Here is an 18278-nt window from a genome sequence, read left to right as displayed (position 1 = left end):
GGAAGCCGCCAGCTCTTCGGTCACCAGATACGTCAACCAGACGCTTCGCGATTTCTGCAAACAACTTGTGCGCGCTGGGACCCCATGGACCTAGAGTTTCAACTCCAAATGGAACGAAATAATACTCTCTACCGAGGCTCTTATATTTATTACGTTTTAAAATTTCGGCGTTTTCCGCCGCTCCGTCCGCTTTTACATTAGTCCGTTGGAGCTGGGACGGTGCCAGTGTGTCTACGCAGGTAGCATCCCACACCAACATCCAAGCTCCAATTAGTTAATGGCTGAATCAAAAACTTGAAATTTTAATTTGACTATGGCGCTTTTAAGATATTCGAATGTAGCCTTAATGCTGCTACTATAAAAAGTATCGATGTTTGTAACTCCCTCGCAAAAAAATCTGATTAGGCATATATAAAAATGGATTTCTGCTTTTTATCGCGGAAATCTCCCAAGGGGATAAATTGGACAAGTGACAATATGTATGAGAGATCTGCATGCAGACAGTGTTGCGTAGCAATGCTTTGAACTACCTATATGTTAATGGTACCTGTATGTTAATAGTTCAAAATAGCGCAATTCATTTCTTATATAAGTACTTCATATTATTATTATTCCTTTATTTAACTTGGGTCTTAGGTTAGGGTTTTACAATCTGAGTATAAAAGTACAATATAAAAACACTTACAAAACATTACAAAAAATATACATATAAACACATTATAAAAAACCTAACCTAGGGTGCCGCCAGCAGCGGGGCAAGGCCCAAGCTGCCGGTGGTCAGGGCCGCAGAGAGAGGAACCGGCAGACTATTCGCGCCGTATCCAAGATCACTATTATTGTTAGTTTTTATGCAACGATTAACTGCGCATGTAGAATCTGTATTTTACAACTTACCTACTCATATAACATCACGTAGTTTCATAAATTAAACCTTTTTCAGGTAGGTCTATAGTTTATATTAAGTTTATTGGTATAAATTTAACATCACACAAAACGTTTCCGTAGTGTCTCTATTTAAAATGAAATGAAACGTCCCAGTAAAGAAGCATCTATTCTACCCACCGGTCTGACTCAATTTAACCAATCTCCGAGGATTTTCCGCCGAGCAGTCTCAGAATTCAACCAAGTTAGCCTGATACCAGGAAATCATGCTAAGTTACGAGTTATGCCTTAGGAACGCTTTCAAATCGTTTCATAATACCCGTTTAAAACGATTCATCTAATCTTTATATAGGTATATAAACGGTGATGTTCGTTTATATTTTTGAATCGGTTTGGGATCTCGGATACCTTGTTTATGCTAATGGTATAGTTGTGCAAGTATACATGTACTTACTTATGAGTTATTAACCATACTAAGTACTTCCACGACTGCTGACTGGTCTGTAGAAAGTGTTTAAGAAATAGATATTTAAACGGTAAGCCTCTGACTTCCCGGTCGCATCCCAAAAGAGTCCGGAGTCGGCTTTGACTAAATTCTAAGAACTGACGCAGGTTATCGTAGTTTTCTATTCGTTTTTACAAAATTGGCTGCCATATTCTAACCCATAGGGGAAATTAGGCCTGATTGGGATTAGTCCGGTTTCCTCGAGATGTTTTTCTTCACCAATAAGTGACTTGTTAATATGTCGTTATATTTCGTACATAAGTTTCAAAAAGCTCATTGGTAAAAAGCGGAGTTTGAATGACCTATCGCAAAAAATTAAAATTTGAAATTTTGTTATCTGCTTCTCCATCTTTGGCCCTTAAGTATGCAAGAGGGTAGAGAGGAAAGTAACGATTTCTCAATTTTCGCTGTAGGCCCTCTGGTTATAATCGCACGCCATACCGCTAGGCTATCAGTTTTAATTACCTACTCGTATTATTCCTCCTTCAGAAGTCCAATATACACCCATTTAATGAAGAAAAATCATGGATACGAGCCTACTACCATGCCTTACGTACAGCTGCCAAATATGGATATTTGATGCAAAAGACAGAAATAAAATGATAACTACTCAGAGCTAGAAAGAAGCATTTTAACACTTTTACTGTCCGTGCATTACATGAAATGCACCGTCCAATTAACTCTGTCACGTCTACGTGACGTCAGAAATGGATAACTCTGTAAGATTATGCAATGCACGGACGTATCGACCCATGTCATTGTTGAAAGCGAGAGACAGTAAAAGTGTTAAAAATAAAATTAAGAGAAGATTAGACAGTAAAATTTGATAGCACAGCAAACAAAAGTACTCGATGCTCTATCCTACGCCCCAGGCCTTAAATAGAAGTGGGCAGGTCACGTGGCTAATAGGTACCAAGATGTCAGGTGGCCAAAGAAAGCGACCACATGGAAAGGGCCAGACGGAGACCTCAGATCTGGAAGACCAAAGGGGAGATGGAAAGACGAGATCGTAGAAATAGCCGGGGAAAATTGGACAGAAATAGCATCTGATAGAGATAATTGGAAATGGCTGGAGGACCTTTGACATTTACCCGCCGAGGGGTCCACACCTAAATATGTGTTCAAATTTAAATTTTAAAATATGACATTATATTCTTACTGTACATACAATATTTTCTCAATTAAATGGACAATTTCTAAACAATGAAATAATAATAAAACTACACGGATGTAAATAAAAATAACAATTTATCAAAATCAATAATTTTAGAACACTATATAACTATTGTTAAATGCATGCTAGTTTGAAAGAAATATATAATGTAATGCAAGTAAAAAAAAAACAACTAAATACTGCATTTTATGTAAGATTTGGAAAATTAAAGCTTTTTTATTTTTATTATTCCCTCCTTCATTAGTCGTTAATAAATTGAACAATATTGTCATCGAGATAAATGAATACAATTCAATAAGGTTGATGAAGAAAACGTCCTCGATTTGCAATTACGATCTCGCAGGTGCCAGCGCTATTTCATTATCCAATTACTCGTCCATACAAAAAGAGAAAATATTTTTCCACTTCTAAATATTTTCCATCCTCCGTTATTTTTTAGTACGTTATGTACACAATGAAATACTAGGTTAATATAAGGTTTCCCTTTTTTGTTTTATTTGCAATATATATATTTTTTATTAAAAGCGAAACTTAAAAACCTAGAATATAATTATGCTGAAGCGATCGACATCAAAAACAAAGTAATTTTTCTTGAAAACAAAATGAAACCGTTTTTTCCCGAAATGGAAATTGTATGAAAAATATACCCATTGTCAGTAGCTATTCATCTCGTGCCTGCCATAATCAGATAGGCACCAGTATCTAGCACAGTAGGTAATTATGCGTTCTTCGGTTTGAAAGGCTGAATAAAAAGACTGAGAAGGTATGTTTAGTTTAAAGATGATTTGAAGGCAGCACATAAGTCATGTAAACAGTAAGACTATCTAAAATATGAGAGGGTGGTTCACGTTTGTATGGGAAAAATTCAAACGCTAGCAAGAAGAAGCGCACCCCTTATTTTGTTACACATATTGTTTTGATAAAACACGCCGTTTTGTAATTTTATCCCAACTACAAGGGGGTGCTCAACCACTTTGAAAGTTTTAAATGTTGTAAGAAATAAAAATAAAAAAGTTACTGGAATCTGTTACTCTTTGTAGAGACATCCTTCAAATCCCTAACCTACCTCTACCTAAGTACCTACCGAACCTAACAAACTATACATTTCCATTATTTTATTCCTGCTTCAGGCCTCAAATTAGAAGTTATTCCTCGAACCTTGGTGTTCACCCGGGAATTCGTGAATTGTACAAAAGACATACAGAAGGCATGTAAGTGATTCATGAATACGGCATACCGATATTTAGCGTTCCTTGCTTTCCAATTAACAAGGCATCTTATGCTCGGCTGTGGGCTCAACCCTCCCAGTATACCGTAGACCCATAACATTGCTGTATTCGGAAGTTAGATTTGTACTGGTTATTGAAGCGATGTACTTACTAAGCGTGTTGAATAACAGGTCCAGAATCGATCTTTGCCAGGACGTCACAGCGTTGGCGCTCCGCCAGGATTGTGATTGTAAGTCCTGGTAATGTGATTACCGATGAAGGCTTAGGAATTTGATAATGTCAATGTGACGCAGACATATTACTCAGAAGATTTTAGAGCTTTTTGCGGGAAATACAAGACAAAAATATCCTATGCATGCTGCTATGCACATAACATTTACCTACATGACGGCCTTACATATATTTGTTGTTAATCTTGTTATGCTTGTTAAATTTGATTTTATTTGAATGAACATAGCTAAAATAGTTATTTGTTATACAAGGGTGCAAAGTTGTATTTTACCCGCGAGTGTAGAATTGAAACACAAGCAAGCGAAAGGATTCTATAGGTGAACCACGAGCGAAGCGAGTGGTTCTAAAATAGAATCCTGAGCGTAGCGAGTGTTTCAACACACGAGAAGTAAAATACATTTGCGCCCGTGTATAACACAAAACTTTTCACCTCACTATAGCGAGGAAAATGCAACATCCACAGGCGTTAGATCATCTTCATCACTGGAATCACTCATTTCTTTACGATATTATAACAGAAAACTCTGGAAGTTGTGTATTTTTACGCGAGTCGGTGAGAAAAGTTTTTTAGTAAAAAAATTGTTGACAATGTTGACATTTTTGACGTATGAAATGTCAACGATGCGTTTTGAAATTGCATCGACTCAACTTGTGCGTTCAGAATGATATTTAACATCATTATAAAAAAACACACGTTTCTTATGGAATTTTAAGGTTTATGACTTAAAATCATTAAATAAAGCTAAATTTGGTATTTTTCATTAGATTCTCAAACCATTTATTTAATGATAATTAATATCGAACGAATCATTATCATAAACGATTTACGTTTTGTTATCTGTCAAGCTACTTAAACACGCTCCATCCAAGGTCAAATTACTTTCCCCACTAGTGGATAAAACGCGTTTTTCCCCGCTTGTATTGAAGGATAAAAGACAACTTTCCGAGCTAGTGAGGGGAAAATATTTTTTCATGGTCATAACCTTATTTTGTTAATTTCATTGATGTTACCTATTTACAGCCACTTTCAAGAATCAATATTCAAAAATACCTATGTATAAGTACTCAAATAGTTCTAAATGCATTACGTGCGTATCATTCATAAATATAATCAACATAAAAGTTTGCATCTATTCGTATTGTTGCAATAACAACTATTCTACCTAAACGCACCTCGCAAGCCCTTCATCGAGAGCAAGCACTTTCACTCAGGGGATCTACCTCAGGGGAGGAATGCCTCATTTATTTTTCCACGTTTCACTACTTTTCCCAAGGGCACGAGTTCCACTTTCCTTTTTAATAACAAGGCCCAGTCTCGCGTGCGTAATTCTTATTTAGTGCCTGTGAAAATACATTGACTGATATCTCGGTGTGCCACGAAACCAGGGCGAAGGGGACAAACACTGATTTCCAATATTATTTAACGTTTGCTACTTATCGTTGTTGTTCAATACTCTTTCTAAATGTAACGTCTTGAGACCATCTATAATTGAACTTTACACTAACAGTTCTGAGGACACGTGTAACAAATCACCCAACCCAGAAAGCTTTTACCAGGTTTTAAAATTACAAATGTAAAAGGTTTTGGCAGCAGTCGCGCCGCTCGCGGGGCGTACACATAAATCCGGGATCTGTTTAAATTTTAGGGGAAAGTGCGACCGACGAAACAGAAGCCAATGGCCCAGTAATGGGTTACAGCCCCCCGGGGAGTTGTGTAACGGGCAGAATTATTGTGCGTCGACTGCCGGCACGGGCCTGGCTCAGAGCCAGCGCGCGCTGTGAGCTGTGACTGGCCTCCAAGCCTCTACCTTAGTAAAGTACCCACTGTTCCCGGGAAAATCTTGTAGTATTCATTAAACCTCCTCCAGAAACATCGAGTCTATTAAAAATCATACATTTTAACCATGTGGTTAATGTTAACATAATGTAATGTAACTTTAAAAATTCCTTGAAAGCTCGGGAACAGCACAGGGGAATAATCCCGGATCGAATATGATCCCTCGAAACATTGTGATGTGACTGGTAGACGCCAGAAGGCCTCTAACGTTTTTGTGAGACGCCCGTCTGAGATAACTTATTTACCAACCCCTAAAAGACACGCTCGCCAGTCTCGCCACGTACCTTTCTCGTTGTCCTCACCTTTTGTAAACTGATATTGCGCACAAAAACAGAGGTTTAGCGCAAAACATCTACAAAATACGATAGCCGCGTAATCTTAGGCACCGAATGGGTCTGAGTATTGCAGGTTGCGTACAAAATAAATTGTGCGGAAAATAAATAACTTTGCTTATGAAGTGGGTTGAGGCGAGGCAAAGAAGAGGAACAATATTACGCGCACATACAGGCTATCACAATAGTTTGCATAATATAAAGTAGAGTAGGAAGGGGGACAATATGTTCTGTTCTGGCCGTTTATGTAGTTATTATTTCAATAATCGAATTTAATTAATAATTTATTTTTAATTTGTTTTATTATTTCAATTACTGTGAGTCCTATACATGTTCAGGCAAACATATTAATTGGAGGACAGAAGGACTGGGACTTCGAGATATTGCTATGAATCTTATAGAAGATAGTGGACGGCCAGTTTCGATATGAACTTAGTCCCGTTTGATATCATGTAAAATAGGAGTATCTTAAAATTTCGAAAAAGATAGTCATGAAACAATACAATACAACTATTTTCAAGTAAAGATACATAAAATATATTAAATTCGATTAAAGATACATATACACGATAGATATATAATATATACGCGATAAAGCTACGCCGGCTCCAACCCTACACCTCAGACCCGAGAAGATTTAATTCGACAAGATTTGATTCATGATTGATTTGGTTTTTTTTTGTATAACTAGCCTTATGAACCGATTTTGCATGTACAACCAGCCTTAAATTTTATAGTTTATGATGGTTCATTATTTTTGTATGTGGGTATTTTGCACTTTGTAGTTTTTCCTCAGTCACGTCCGATGACCACGAACGCTGTAAAGGGTTCGAAACGTCGGGATGTATTATAAATTCAATATACGCGATATAATCCGTTTTCATAGTTTTATTTCATGAAGCTATATAAACTAATTACAGATATAGATATACCTCATGTCATTATATATGCAAAGTTTCATTACAATCCAACAGGTTGTTTTAAAATGAAGATGAAACTCCGTTTGTATGGGAAAGTGAAATTCGGCCGAGCTTGCCGGGGACTCTTAACAGAAGCTAAGGAGTTTCATAGTGAGAGATAAACCTGAATATGTGGCGACATGTGTAGCTTATAAAACTATATCGGTCGTAAAGAAAATTTAGGGTTTTTTTTATGGCGTTATGAAGAAGGCAATGGGGTTGTAAACAAAATGTATACTTACTTTAGTTAAAGCTTATTTAGTTTATTTATTTATTTCATCTTTATTGCACAATACAAAAAAATATCGTACAAAAGGCGAACCTAATTCCGTAATAACATTAACGTTGTTATTACATTTTGCTGTTTTTTTTTATAGGTACACATACATAATAATATATTATGTTTGCAAAATAGTAAAAAATCTTACACCCTCTCCTCTCTATCTTTGCACTATTCGTTGAAACATATTTAGGTAGGAATGAGTAAGAATGGGTCACCACTGTCACCAGACGGCGAGTATTCGTTTACGATACAATGGTACGAAGACGCTCGGGAAATCTAATAAAAGTTAATAAAACTAGAAACTAGCACTATCCCACACGAAATAGTTACAGCGTCTGGAAACTTTAGCAGTTGGTAACGAGTAACGACTGTAGCTGTAGCAACGAAAAATATCGATTGAGTTAAATCGTTTTATCATTAAAGTAATATCTATAACTTCTATAAGTCTCGTGTTAGTGTTGACTATGTGTCAAATCCTTGGTAGGGAAAACAAAACGAGATCTCATAAACGTCGAGCGATACTACATTTATTTATATCAAAGTAAAAGTGAAAAAAAATCACCGTTTTGGACAAGACTCGAACTTGCGACCTAGCTATCGGCACACCGGTCCGATCGCTCTAAACCAACTGAGTTACCATAGCTTACCAGAAGCGTGCGAATCTTTCCATTCGTTACCCCCATAAATACTTCTACCCGCATAAGTAAGTGAAATATCACTGCTAACGACATTGTTTTGTTGTAGGTACTATCCCTGCCCGATACCAACTTGCACCTGCCGCCACGCAGTTGTTGATATTCGCCACCCTTCCAAGTAGATTTCCCTAGGTAAGTCAAATAATAGTTATTTGTTATACAAGGGTGCAAAGTTGTATTTTACCCGCGAGTGTAGAATTGAAACACGAGCAAGCGAAAGGATTCTATAGGTGAACCACAAGCGAAGCGAGTGGTTCTAAAATAGAATCCTGAGCGTAGCGAGTGTTTCAACACACGAGAAGTAAAATACATTTGCGCCCGTGTGTAGCACAAAACTTTTCACCTCACTATAGCGAGGAAAGTGCAACATCCACAGGCGTTAGATGATCTTCAATTTCTTTACGATATTATAACAGAAAACTCTGGAAGTTGTGTATTTTTACGCGAGTCGATGAGAAAAGGTTTTAAGTAAAAAAATTGTTGACAATGTTGACATTTCTGATGTATGAAATGTCAACGATGCGTTTTGAAATTGCATCGATTCAACTTGTGCGTTCAGAATTATATTTAACATCATTATAAAAAAACAAACGTTTCTTATGGAATTTTAAGGTTTATGACTTAAAATCATTAAATAAAGCTAAATTTGGTATTTTTTATTAGATTCTCAAACCATTTATTTAATGATAATTAATATCGAACGAACCATTATCATGAGCGTTTTACGTTTTGTTATCTGTCAAGCTACTTAAACACGCTCCATCCAAGGTCAAATTACTTTCCCCACTAGTGGATAAAACGCGTTTTTCCCCGCTTATATTGAAGGATAAACGACAACTTTCCGAGCTAGTGAGGGGAAAATATAATTTCTTCCACTATAGCTCTTTTTGTGCCCATATTTCTTCTTGTACAGTCGCAATGAGATATATCGTAGCGGCCAAGTTGGTCACAAATATCTAAACTAAGCCTATTACCAAGATGTTATAGTGCATGTTCAGATATTTCTGAGCACGTTGGTCGCATCGATATATCTGATGGCGACTGTACCTACGACTGACTGTTTAAGAGTCCCCGGCAAGCTCGGCCGAATTTCACCTTCTCATACACGGAGTTACGTTCTAATTTTTAAACTACGTATTGGATTGTAATGAAACTTTGCATATACAATGACATGAGGTATATCTATGTCTGTAATTAGTTTATATAGATCCATTTTATAAAACAAACAAAATAAGAAAAAACAAGTTTTGTATGGAAAACTTAAATTCGCTGTATTTTTCTTTACTATGGTATTTATCTGAAGCTACATAAACTAATTACAGACCTAGATATATCTTATACTATCGTAAGTATACAAAGTTTCAGAGCAATCTAGCTTGTTTTAAAATGAGAGCGTAACTACGATTGTATGGAGAACCGAGCTTGCTGGGGACTTAACGTGTTCGTCTAGTTTTAAAAACGAGAAAATTGTAAAATTGAATAAAATAAGTATCTACTATTGTTATAACTGTTATAAGTACGCAATGGAAACGAGCATGTGACACCTCTGTAGTTGCAGGTGTCCGTAGGCTACGGTAACCGCTTGACATCAGGCGGGTCGTATGCTTGTTTGCCACGGACGAAGCATTAAAAATGTTCTATTTCGTAAAAGAATATCTCGATTTGACTTTCCCTCGTTTATTCATGTTTTCTCCCTAGCGATTTGCGCCGAGGGCTAAATTATGTTGTAATGAAGTGATTCTTAGCGTGAAGTAATAAAGTTTCATGTCAAAGAAAATATATCAACAATATTATTATCATTGATTTATGTTGTACAAAATAATAATGATAATACATATAATACATATTACTCACCCCTTCTCTGCTCCACGCTCTTTTCCCGTTATGCATTCACGACTTACACACAAAACATTTTTTTTGAATGTGAGTTTGGCCCTTGCATGCCTTGACTTCTATGTCCTTACATAAAAAAAAACGGGCCAAGTGCGAGTCGGACTCGCGTACGAAGGGTTCCGTACCGAAAAAAACAGCAAAAAATCACGTTTGTTCTATGGGAGCCCCATTTAAATATTTATATTATTCTGTTTTTAGTATTTGTTGTTATAGCGGCAACAGAAATATATCATCTGTGAAAATTTCAACTGTCTAGCTATCACGGTTCATGAGATACAGCCTGGTGACAGACAGGCAGACGAACAGACGGACAGACGGACAGACGGACGGACAGACGGACAGCGGAGTCTTAGTAATAGGGTCCCGTTTTTACCCTTTGGGTACGGAACCCTAAAAATACGGTCGAAATGATAACCTCCTCCTTTTTTGAAGTCGGTTAAAACATACGTAATCATGGATCATACTTATACTGGTTATCAAAGACGATACGCCAGGTTAACGACTATCTAGCAGGCCATTATACCTACTGCTTTACACGACGTTAAGAGGCCGTAGTCGATTTTGGAGCAAAAATTTAAAATTGATAGATTTAGTCGTTGAAATTATACACGTTTTGTTACGTAATATCTAAATAACAAGTATTGATTTCTATTAGCACGTCTTCTCATCTTGCCTTTTAATAATGAGGTCGCGAGCGTGCGTCACCGGTAATGCATGAAGAGAAGGGGCAGTTTTTAAAAATTCATCAAAAAATTATGGTGGTAAATTATACAAATTGATGTATAAGAATAGTTTCAGCAAATGTTGTAGATTGCTTAAGTATCAAAATTACGTTGAAATTAAGTCGATTTTCAGAGAAATTGTCACTTGTTTTCAAGTAATTTCTGGAGAAAATTGATTTCGTCTAACTTTCATTTACACTACTAGCAAGTCATAATAACAAAAATGTAGTCTGATAAACGTCAAGTACAGGATATGTGTAATACAAAATTGCCATGTTTAGCAGTCCAAACTTTACGAAATTTACAAATAAGAGCGACAAAATCAGTGCTTTACGCGCGTTTACCTAAACGTCCATCAGAAAAGCAAACATTATTAATTTAGTGAGTCTATTTTCAAAAAAAATATCTGATAAAAGGTAAGATAAGAAGACGTGCTAATAGAAACCAGTACTTGTTATTTCAATTAGGTAACAAAAGGTGTAAAATTTCACGAACTAAATCTATCAATTTTACATTTTTGCGACTAAAATCGACACCGGCCTCTTAACACTTCAGCTTCACTGATCAAAATAGGCGGCAGGGCGTTTTGTATCGAGTTGTATCAGATCTTCTCTTTGTAACATCGGTTTGTTCGAGACCGTCCCTTCTTGTGTGTTTGTAAAACTACGTCAAACAGCTTTGACATGGAACATCATTATTTAATTCAGTACAAATATCAAATACTTCTTAGTTCCTTATACATATACTAATATATCAAAAATATGCATGGCACTTTGTCCGTGTCGATATTTATCACCTTGACTGTACATATAAATTCAAGCCATTCAAGAACACTGGCTTATACCAAGTGACCTTGCATATTTAAACACCATAAGCGACGAGTTTGCCTGCACCGGGACCTCAGCGGTGGACACGACAGCGGGAATGTTGCGCGGCCGGCCGTACGGTGGCACTGCACTTCTGTGGCGTAAGAAGCTCTTTCCGTCTACGTCGGTTATTCAGTGCGATAACGTTAGGATTAGTGCGATCGATATAACGTTAGGTGACAAACACATAATAGTGTTTAGCGTTTACATGCCGAATAATGCTATCGATAACTTGCCTGACTTCGTACAATGTGTCAGTACAATGGATGCTATAGTGAAAGAAAGTTGCGTGGAAACAGTTTACTTATTAGGAGACTTCAATGCGCATCCATACGAACTATTTTGTGACGAGTTACTTAGTTTCTGTGCGGAACGGGACTGGATCTGCGCTGATATCGTTAAACTGGGCATAGATTCGAGCGCGCACACGTACTTAAGTGAAATGCACGGATCTAAGCGGTGGTTGGATCATTGCGTAACCACGTCAGCCGGGCTGGGCGCTATTGTTGATATTTTCATTAATTACGATGTCTTTTGTTCTGATCATTACCCTCTTGTAATTAAATGTAATTTTAATCTAGTTAAGCCTAAAGTGTATACGAGTAATAACTGTGCAATATTTAATGGGAAATGTGTAACTTGGGGGGAAAGAACCTCTGATGAAATTGAAAAATATGAAAATAAATGTAGTGAACTTTTAAAACTTATTGATTTTCCTTCCGAATTAAGGGATTGCTGTGGTAGCTGCTGTTTAAATAACTCTGACCATTGTAAGATAATTGATCAAATGTATTTAAAATTAATATCATCGTTATGTTTGGCTTCTATGCACAGCAAAGCTGCCACAGGTTCCGGATGCCGAAAAAAGATAGTCATAGGGTGGAACAAACATGTAAGCGATGCGCACAGGGAGGCCAGGGCTAGATTCCAGGACTGGGTTTCGTGTGGTAAGCCTAATAGTGGGTCCGTTTTTGATGCTATGACTCTTAGTCGTAAAATATTTCAAACTAAACTGAGATGGGTCCAAAAACATCAAGACCAAATAAAAATGGACCTACTTGCCGCACACCACACGAAAAATGATTTTCGAAATTTTTGGAAAATGACGAAAAAGTTGGACACTAGGCCTGGACTTTCTGTAAGCGTGGACGGAGTTTCGGATCCCAAGGGCATTGCAAATGTATTTAAGGACCATTTCAACGTTAAACCCGCTGCCTCGCCCGCTGACGGGCGGCGGCAGTTGCTCGATGTTGGTGTATCGGAGGGGAGTGACTTTCAGATCCATTTCAGTGCAGATGACGTAAGTAAAATAATAAAAGATATGAAGAGAGGAAAGTCGCCCGGTCACGATCATTTAAGTATCGAGCATCTGCTGTTTGCTGGTCCTCACTTACCCCGCATATTGGCAATGTTTTTTGACCTTTGTATAAGTCACTCGTACCTGCCATCTAATTTGACCAAAACCATTGTTGTGCCCATTGTCAAAAATAAAACGGGTGACATATCCGACAGAGCTAACTACAGGCCTATATCACTAGCAACAATTGTGGCTAGGGTACTCGACGGCTTGCTCAATGTGCAATTGGACAAATGTATAAAATTACATGATGCACAGTTCGGCTTTCGAGCCGGTTTATCTACTGAAAGTGCCATCATTTGTTTAAAGCAAGCTGCCGAGTACTACACACGCAGAAAAACACCTGTTTATGCGTGTTTTCTCGATCTTTCCAAAGCCTTCGATCTTGTTAATTATGATCTACTTTGGAATAAGCTAGACGAAGTGCATTTCCCTAAGGAACTCACACGCATATTTAGGTGTTGGTATGCTGGTCAACGGAATTGTGTTCGCTGGGGTAGTGTGTTGTCGGACGAATACGGTCTGGAGTGCGGGGTGAGGCAGGGGGGACTGACCTCGCCCAAACTTTTCAATTTGTATATCGATGCCTTGATCGGCGAGCTCAGCAGTACACGTGTAGGCTGTCATATAGATAGGGTATGTTTCAATAACATAAGCTATGCCGATGACATGGTACTGTTGAGTTCGTCGGTCGGTGGTCTGAGATTGCTTATTGAAAGGTGTGAGTCATATGCCCTAACGCATAACCTTAAATATAATGTAAGCAAGAGCGAATATATGGTGTTCAAAGCGGGAGCAAGTGCCCATCACACGTCCCACCCATTCGTTTGAATGGCGTGGAACTGAAAAGGGTTTCCTCATTTAAATACCTTGGGCACTTGGTAACCGACGATTTCCGTGATGACGCCGATATTGAGAGGGAGCGGAGGGCCCTGGCCGTCAGGGCCAATATGATAGCTCGCAGGTTCAGCCGGTGTACAGCGCAAGTTAAAGTAACATTATTTCGAGCGTTCTGTACATCGCTGTACACCTGCAGCCTGTGGACTCGGTACACGCAAAGGGCTTTCAACGCCATGCGCGTACAATATAATGACGCGTTCAGGGTACTGTTGCGGCTGCCTCGGTACTGCAGTGCGTCGGGCATGTTCGCGGATGCTCATGTGGACGGATTCCACGCGACACTGCGCAAGCGCTGCGCCGCGACGCTCCGCAGGGTGCGCGACAGCCGCCACAGTCTCCTGACCGTCGTGGCTGACAGATGGGACAGTGGCCTGATAAGACACTGGTCCTCTCTGCATTTATCTTTAGCACCTAAGATAGTTATTTAAGTTTATTTTTAAGTTAACCGTAGTTATAAGTTTTAATTAACAACTAACAAAAATATTATGGACCATGTTTGTCTGAAATAAATGTTTTTTTTTTTTTTTTTTTTATAAATGTAACGATGTGTAAAATTCAGCTTTCTAGCTTTTGTAGTTTCGGCTGTGCGTTGATGAGTCAGTCATATACGCATTTAGGTATATTATATATAGACTGAATTCTGAAACTTATGTTAGTTATGTTTAAAGTGTCATTTGATAGATTTAATGCAAAACCAGAATAGTATAATACCTACAAACGACAAAGCAAGACAAGTTTCCATTTAGGTTCAAAAGAAAATGATACGACTAAGTACTCGTATCATTTTCTTTTGTAAAAAAACGGGCCTGCACATTTTTTTCAGATCAGGCTTAGGTTAATACTAATATGAGGAGAAGAACATAAACCATTTACATATTTAATGTAAATAATATTTTACTATAGAAAGTACTGTTACCGCGTGCTTGGATAATGTTACGAATTTATTTTTGCAACGACATCGAAATATTTAAAAAAACAGGAAAAACAAATTTTAAAAAACAATTAATTAATAGCAACAATTTAGTATGAAAATTATTTAGTTCCATTTTATTTTATTTCTACTATTTTATGAGAATACATCGGTTACGACGAAAGCCGACATCAATCATACACGCGTAGGGAGGGGGTAGTGATGGAGCTTACGTAGAAAATTGTGTTTTTGGCAACCTTATTGGTAATATTGACTATAAGAGTGGGAACATCAGCCAATTACTCACATTTCACTGTTTTGCATCAAAATATAAAAATGGAAGATTAAAATAACGCTCACAACCTTCACCAAAACTTTGTACCGCGGAGGCAGTGGTACCGATAGTCGATAAATAAAATATAAAGTACTCCCACTTTTGATTACTCTTCGTTTGTCGTCATTTGCGGTAGGTGTGTACCGATCGCGTTATGGGGCCTGTAGACGGGGCATATTTTCACTGCAATATGTGGCCGGCAACTATTGGTGTCTTTTTCTAACATGTAAGAGAGGGACACCAATAGTTGCCGGCCACATATTGCAGTAAAAATGTGGTCCGTCTACAGGCCCCATAACAACCCTAGTTTGCAAGACGTTCAAATTGACAATAAATATAAGTTCGGGTAGTTCGAAAAACTCGTGCAGCTTTAGTGATTGTCAGCATTCGTTAGACAACTGATGGCAGTTTGAAATACCTAATATTTTGCGGCTTAGGAATTTATTTTGAAAATATTTATGAGAACTTTTAGCAGATCCATGAAAATAAAAGCATAAGCTAACTTTTACTCATAAAAGTTATTCTTTGTATATGTTGGTGTCTATTTTACCATAGAACTGTAATATCGCACTGGAAACGTAACTGACTAGGTAATTACCTACCTGATACGAGACCTTGTTGCTAAATGTCTTAAAATGAAGACAAAGTCGCTTTATTTCTTTACAGACAAATTTTCGGTAGCACTATAGTTTCCCGGTAACATGGCCTATATTCCCGAAAATGTCAATGTCGGTACGGCGTCACTACGCAGAGGCCGCCCTCGTGGTTATTGTACGAACATCAAAGTAATTTTGCGTCAATAATTAACCTGGGTTTAGTTGCCTTTTTATGACAAGCCTCGGGTGTCATGTAAATTGTTCTTGTTAGGATTTTGTTCTAACGCATGGCTAAAATATTATGAGCGAGTTAAATTACAATTGGCAAACTGATAGCTCTTATCGTTGCAATTATTAGTGTCAAGGGAATATTCCGATAGTAACGGCAGCTGCACTGCTGCTGCGACATTACTGCGACGTAGACGCGGGCGCTGTCACTGTTAATTTCTTTGATAAAATGAGTGACGGAGTGAGTGATTTTTTATATGACAAGTGGCAGTCAAAAGGTTAAAAATAAGAAGTGATATTTCATAATTGTCACGGGGCTACTGTGTCGACTCGTTGGTAATAACTTCATATGACTGTATAAAGTGATACAGTTAACGCAAAATATAAAGATAAATATTAATCAGTACGTTAACGTTACCTACGTTTTACAAAAAGCCACGAGAATAGAGAAAGACGAGAAGAGATTACACTTGAGCTACAATAGTCCCGTGTTACAATAAATCACGGTTACCCTTACCAAACATTTTGTTGTGAGCTATAAGGTATATTAGGTAATCTTTGACTATTCTCACATATTGTTGGCTGGACGTGACTGTGTTGAAGATGGTACGTTAAAAGTGATTTTTGTTTGGCAACAGGCGGCAAGATAGAGCGTGCGGGGTGTCCGGGGATCTGTGGCCCGCAGGCCGCGACCACATCAACCCTGTCTTTCTCAAACTTCCGCAACTCCTTTACCACCAATGTCAATTACTTGAAAAGAAGGTAAGCTTACCACCTTGTCAAGCGTCTCTTGGAATGACGGATCAGCGGGTCGCCAACACAGACCGCCAGTTCCAAATTTGAGAGGCCCTTACAAACTTTTCTCTAAAATCCGTCTCCGTTAATTTTGCACTAGCTTAGCAATGACAGTGCCAAGCCGTAGTTTTATTGATGTAGGTCTCTTACTGACTTAGCGTAGACGGTCTAAGAATATTTTACGAATGTCACCTATTCATCGCATTTTGAAATGGATTGAAAGTGCGACGAACATATCATAATACATATTAAATTAACACAACTAAATAAATATTATTGGATAATTTTACACAAATCGACTCAGACCTACAGTAAGCTAAATAAAGCTTGCGTTATGGGTACGAGACGACGTTATATACAATAGTTATAAATACTTATAAGTTACATACTTAGAATAATATTACTTACATACATACTTAGAAACATCCATAACTAGGCAACAAATATTCGTAAATAAACGCACAAATAAACGCTCTTACCGGAATTCGATCTCGCGACATCTAGCATGGATGTAATTATATTAGCTTGGATGGATTTGTGATAAACTTTATTAAGGAGTGATTTATTTATATCTACTTACATAGATCTTGAGGCAGTTTGATTTACCGTTTCTCTATTCGGTATATTTGTTTTTTAATGTTTTAAATAAATATACAGATTTTTTTTAAAAGAAGCTTGATGATTGATGTTTGTTACATGTTACATTCTACAAACATTTTATTAATTTCATGTTCTACTCACCTAGAATATTTAAAAATAGTTACCACTAACTTGTTGTTACTGGTAATTATCAGGTCACCTATCTAGGTTAGTTATCCTGAATTATGGTAAATAATGGATTTTGTATTTTCAGTTCAGTTCGAAATGTGGAAATTTTGTTACATTTTGTCATTGGAATGAGCTCTTATGGCTGTATTGAGAATGTGCTGTTTTTAGTTATTATTATTAACAAAATTGTGCACCTCTTCCTAAAAGTTTTTAACTAAGTATTTCATAATCTTATTTTTTCCGAACAATAACCTACTTAAGTGTTGTCTCTCGATGTTTAAATAGCTAATACCTAAATGCAAGTGATGATACAAAATGGTTTTTATGACATTACAAATGTTCAGTTTAAACTAGTCACAAAATGACGGCTTTTCCTGAAATTCGAGCATGCTGGAGAAGCGGAAATTGTTACAAATAATTTTATCAGTTATTGAACAACTGAAAATCACCAAAAAGTCTTGTATTGTAATCGATCATAAATCATAATTATAATTTTATATAACGATTAGTGTAATATTACGAGTTTTAAACGATTTCTTACCGATTGTACCTGGACTTGTATGTCAAATTAAAAAAATAATCATTACATTAGAATATTTAATCGACACCACAACAATATTTTGTCGAAATATCTAGTTTCTATTCGAAAACTGACAGGCTGACGTGTATTATTAGGTACATTCGGGTTTAAAAAAAACGTTTAAAACAGCGTAAAAAGGCCAAGCCGCTTCACCGCGCTTCCACCCCTTGCCACTTGAGCCCACCCGCTCAAGCCGTGTTCC

At 37.4% G+C, this 18278-nt stretch overlaps 1 protein-coding gene across 1 annotated transcript in view; it reads left to right on the top strand.

Moving 5' to 3' along the window:
• Nucleotides 1-18278, top strand: part of LOC134742797 (synapsin) — a 123359-nt gene that overhangs the window by 4501 nt on the left and 100580 nt on the right. Inside the window, exon 3 of the mRNA XM_063675983.1 lies at nucleotides 16572-16695. Coding sequence (XP_063532053.1) covers nucleotides 16572-16695 — 124 coding nt within the window. The remainder of the gene's footprint in view (nucleotides 1-16571; nucleotides 16696-18278) is intronic.

This window comes from Cydia strobilella, chromosome 7 (genome assembly GCF_947568885.1).
Source record: "Cydia strobilella chromosome 7, ilCydStro3.1, whole genome shotgun sequence".
Classification (NCBI taxonomy): domain Eukaryota; kingdom Metazoa; phylum Arthropoda; class Insecta; order Lepidoptera; family Tortricidae; genus Cydia; species Cydia strobilella.
This window is presented reverse-complemented; position numbering and strand designations above follow the sequence as displayed.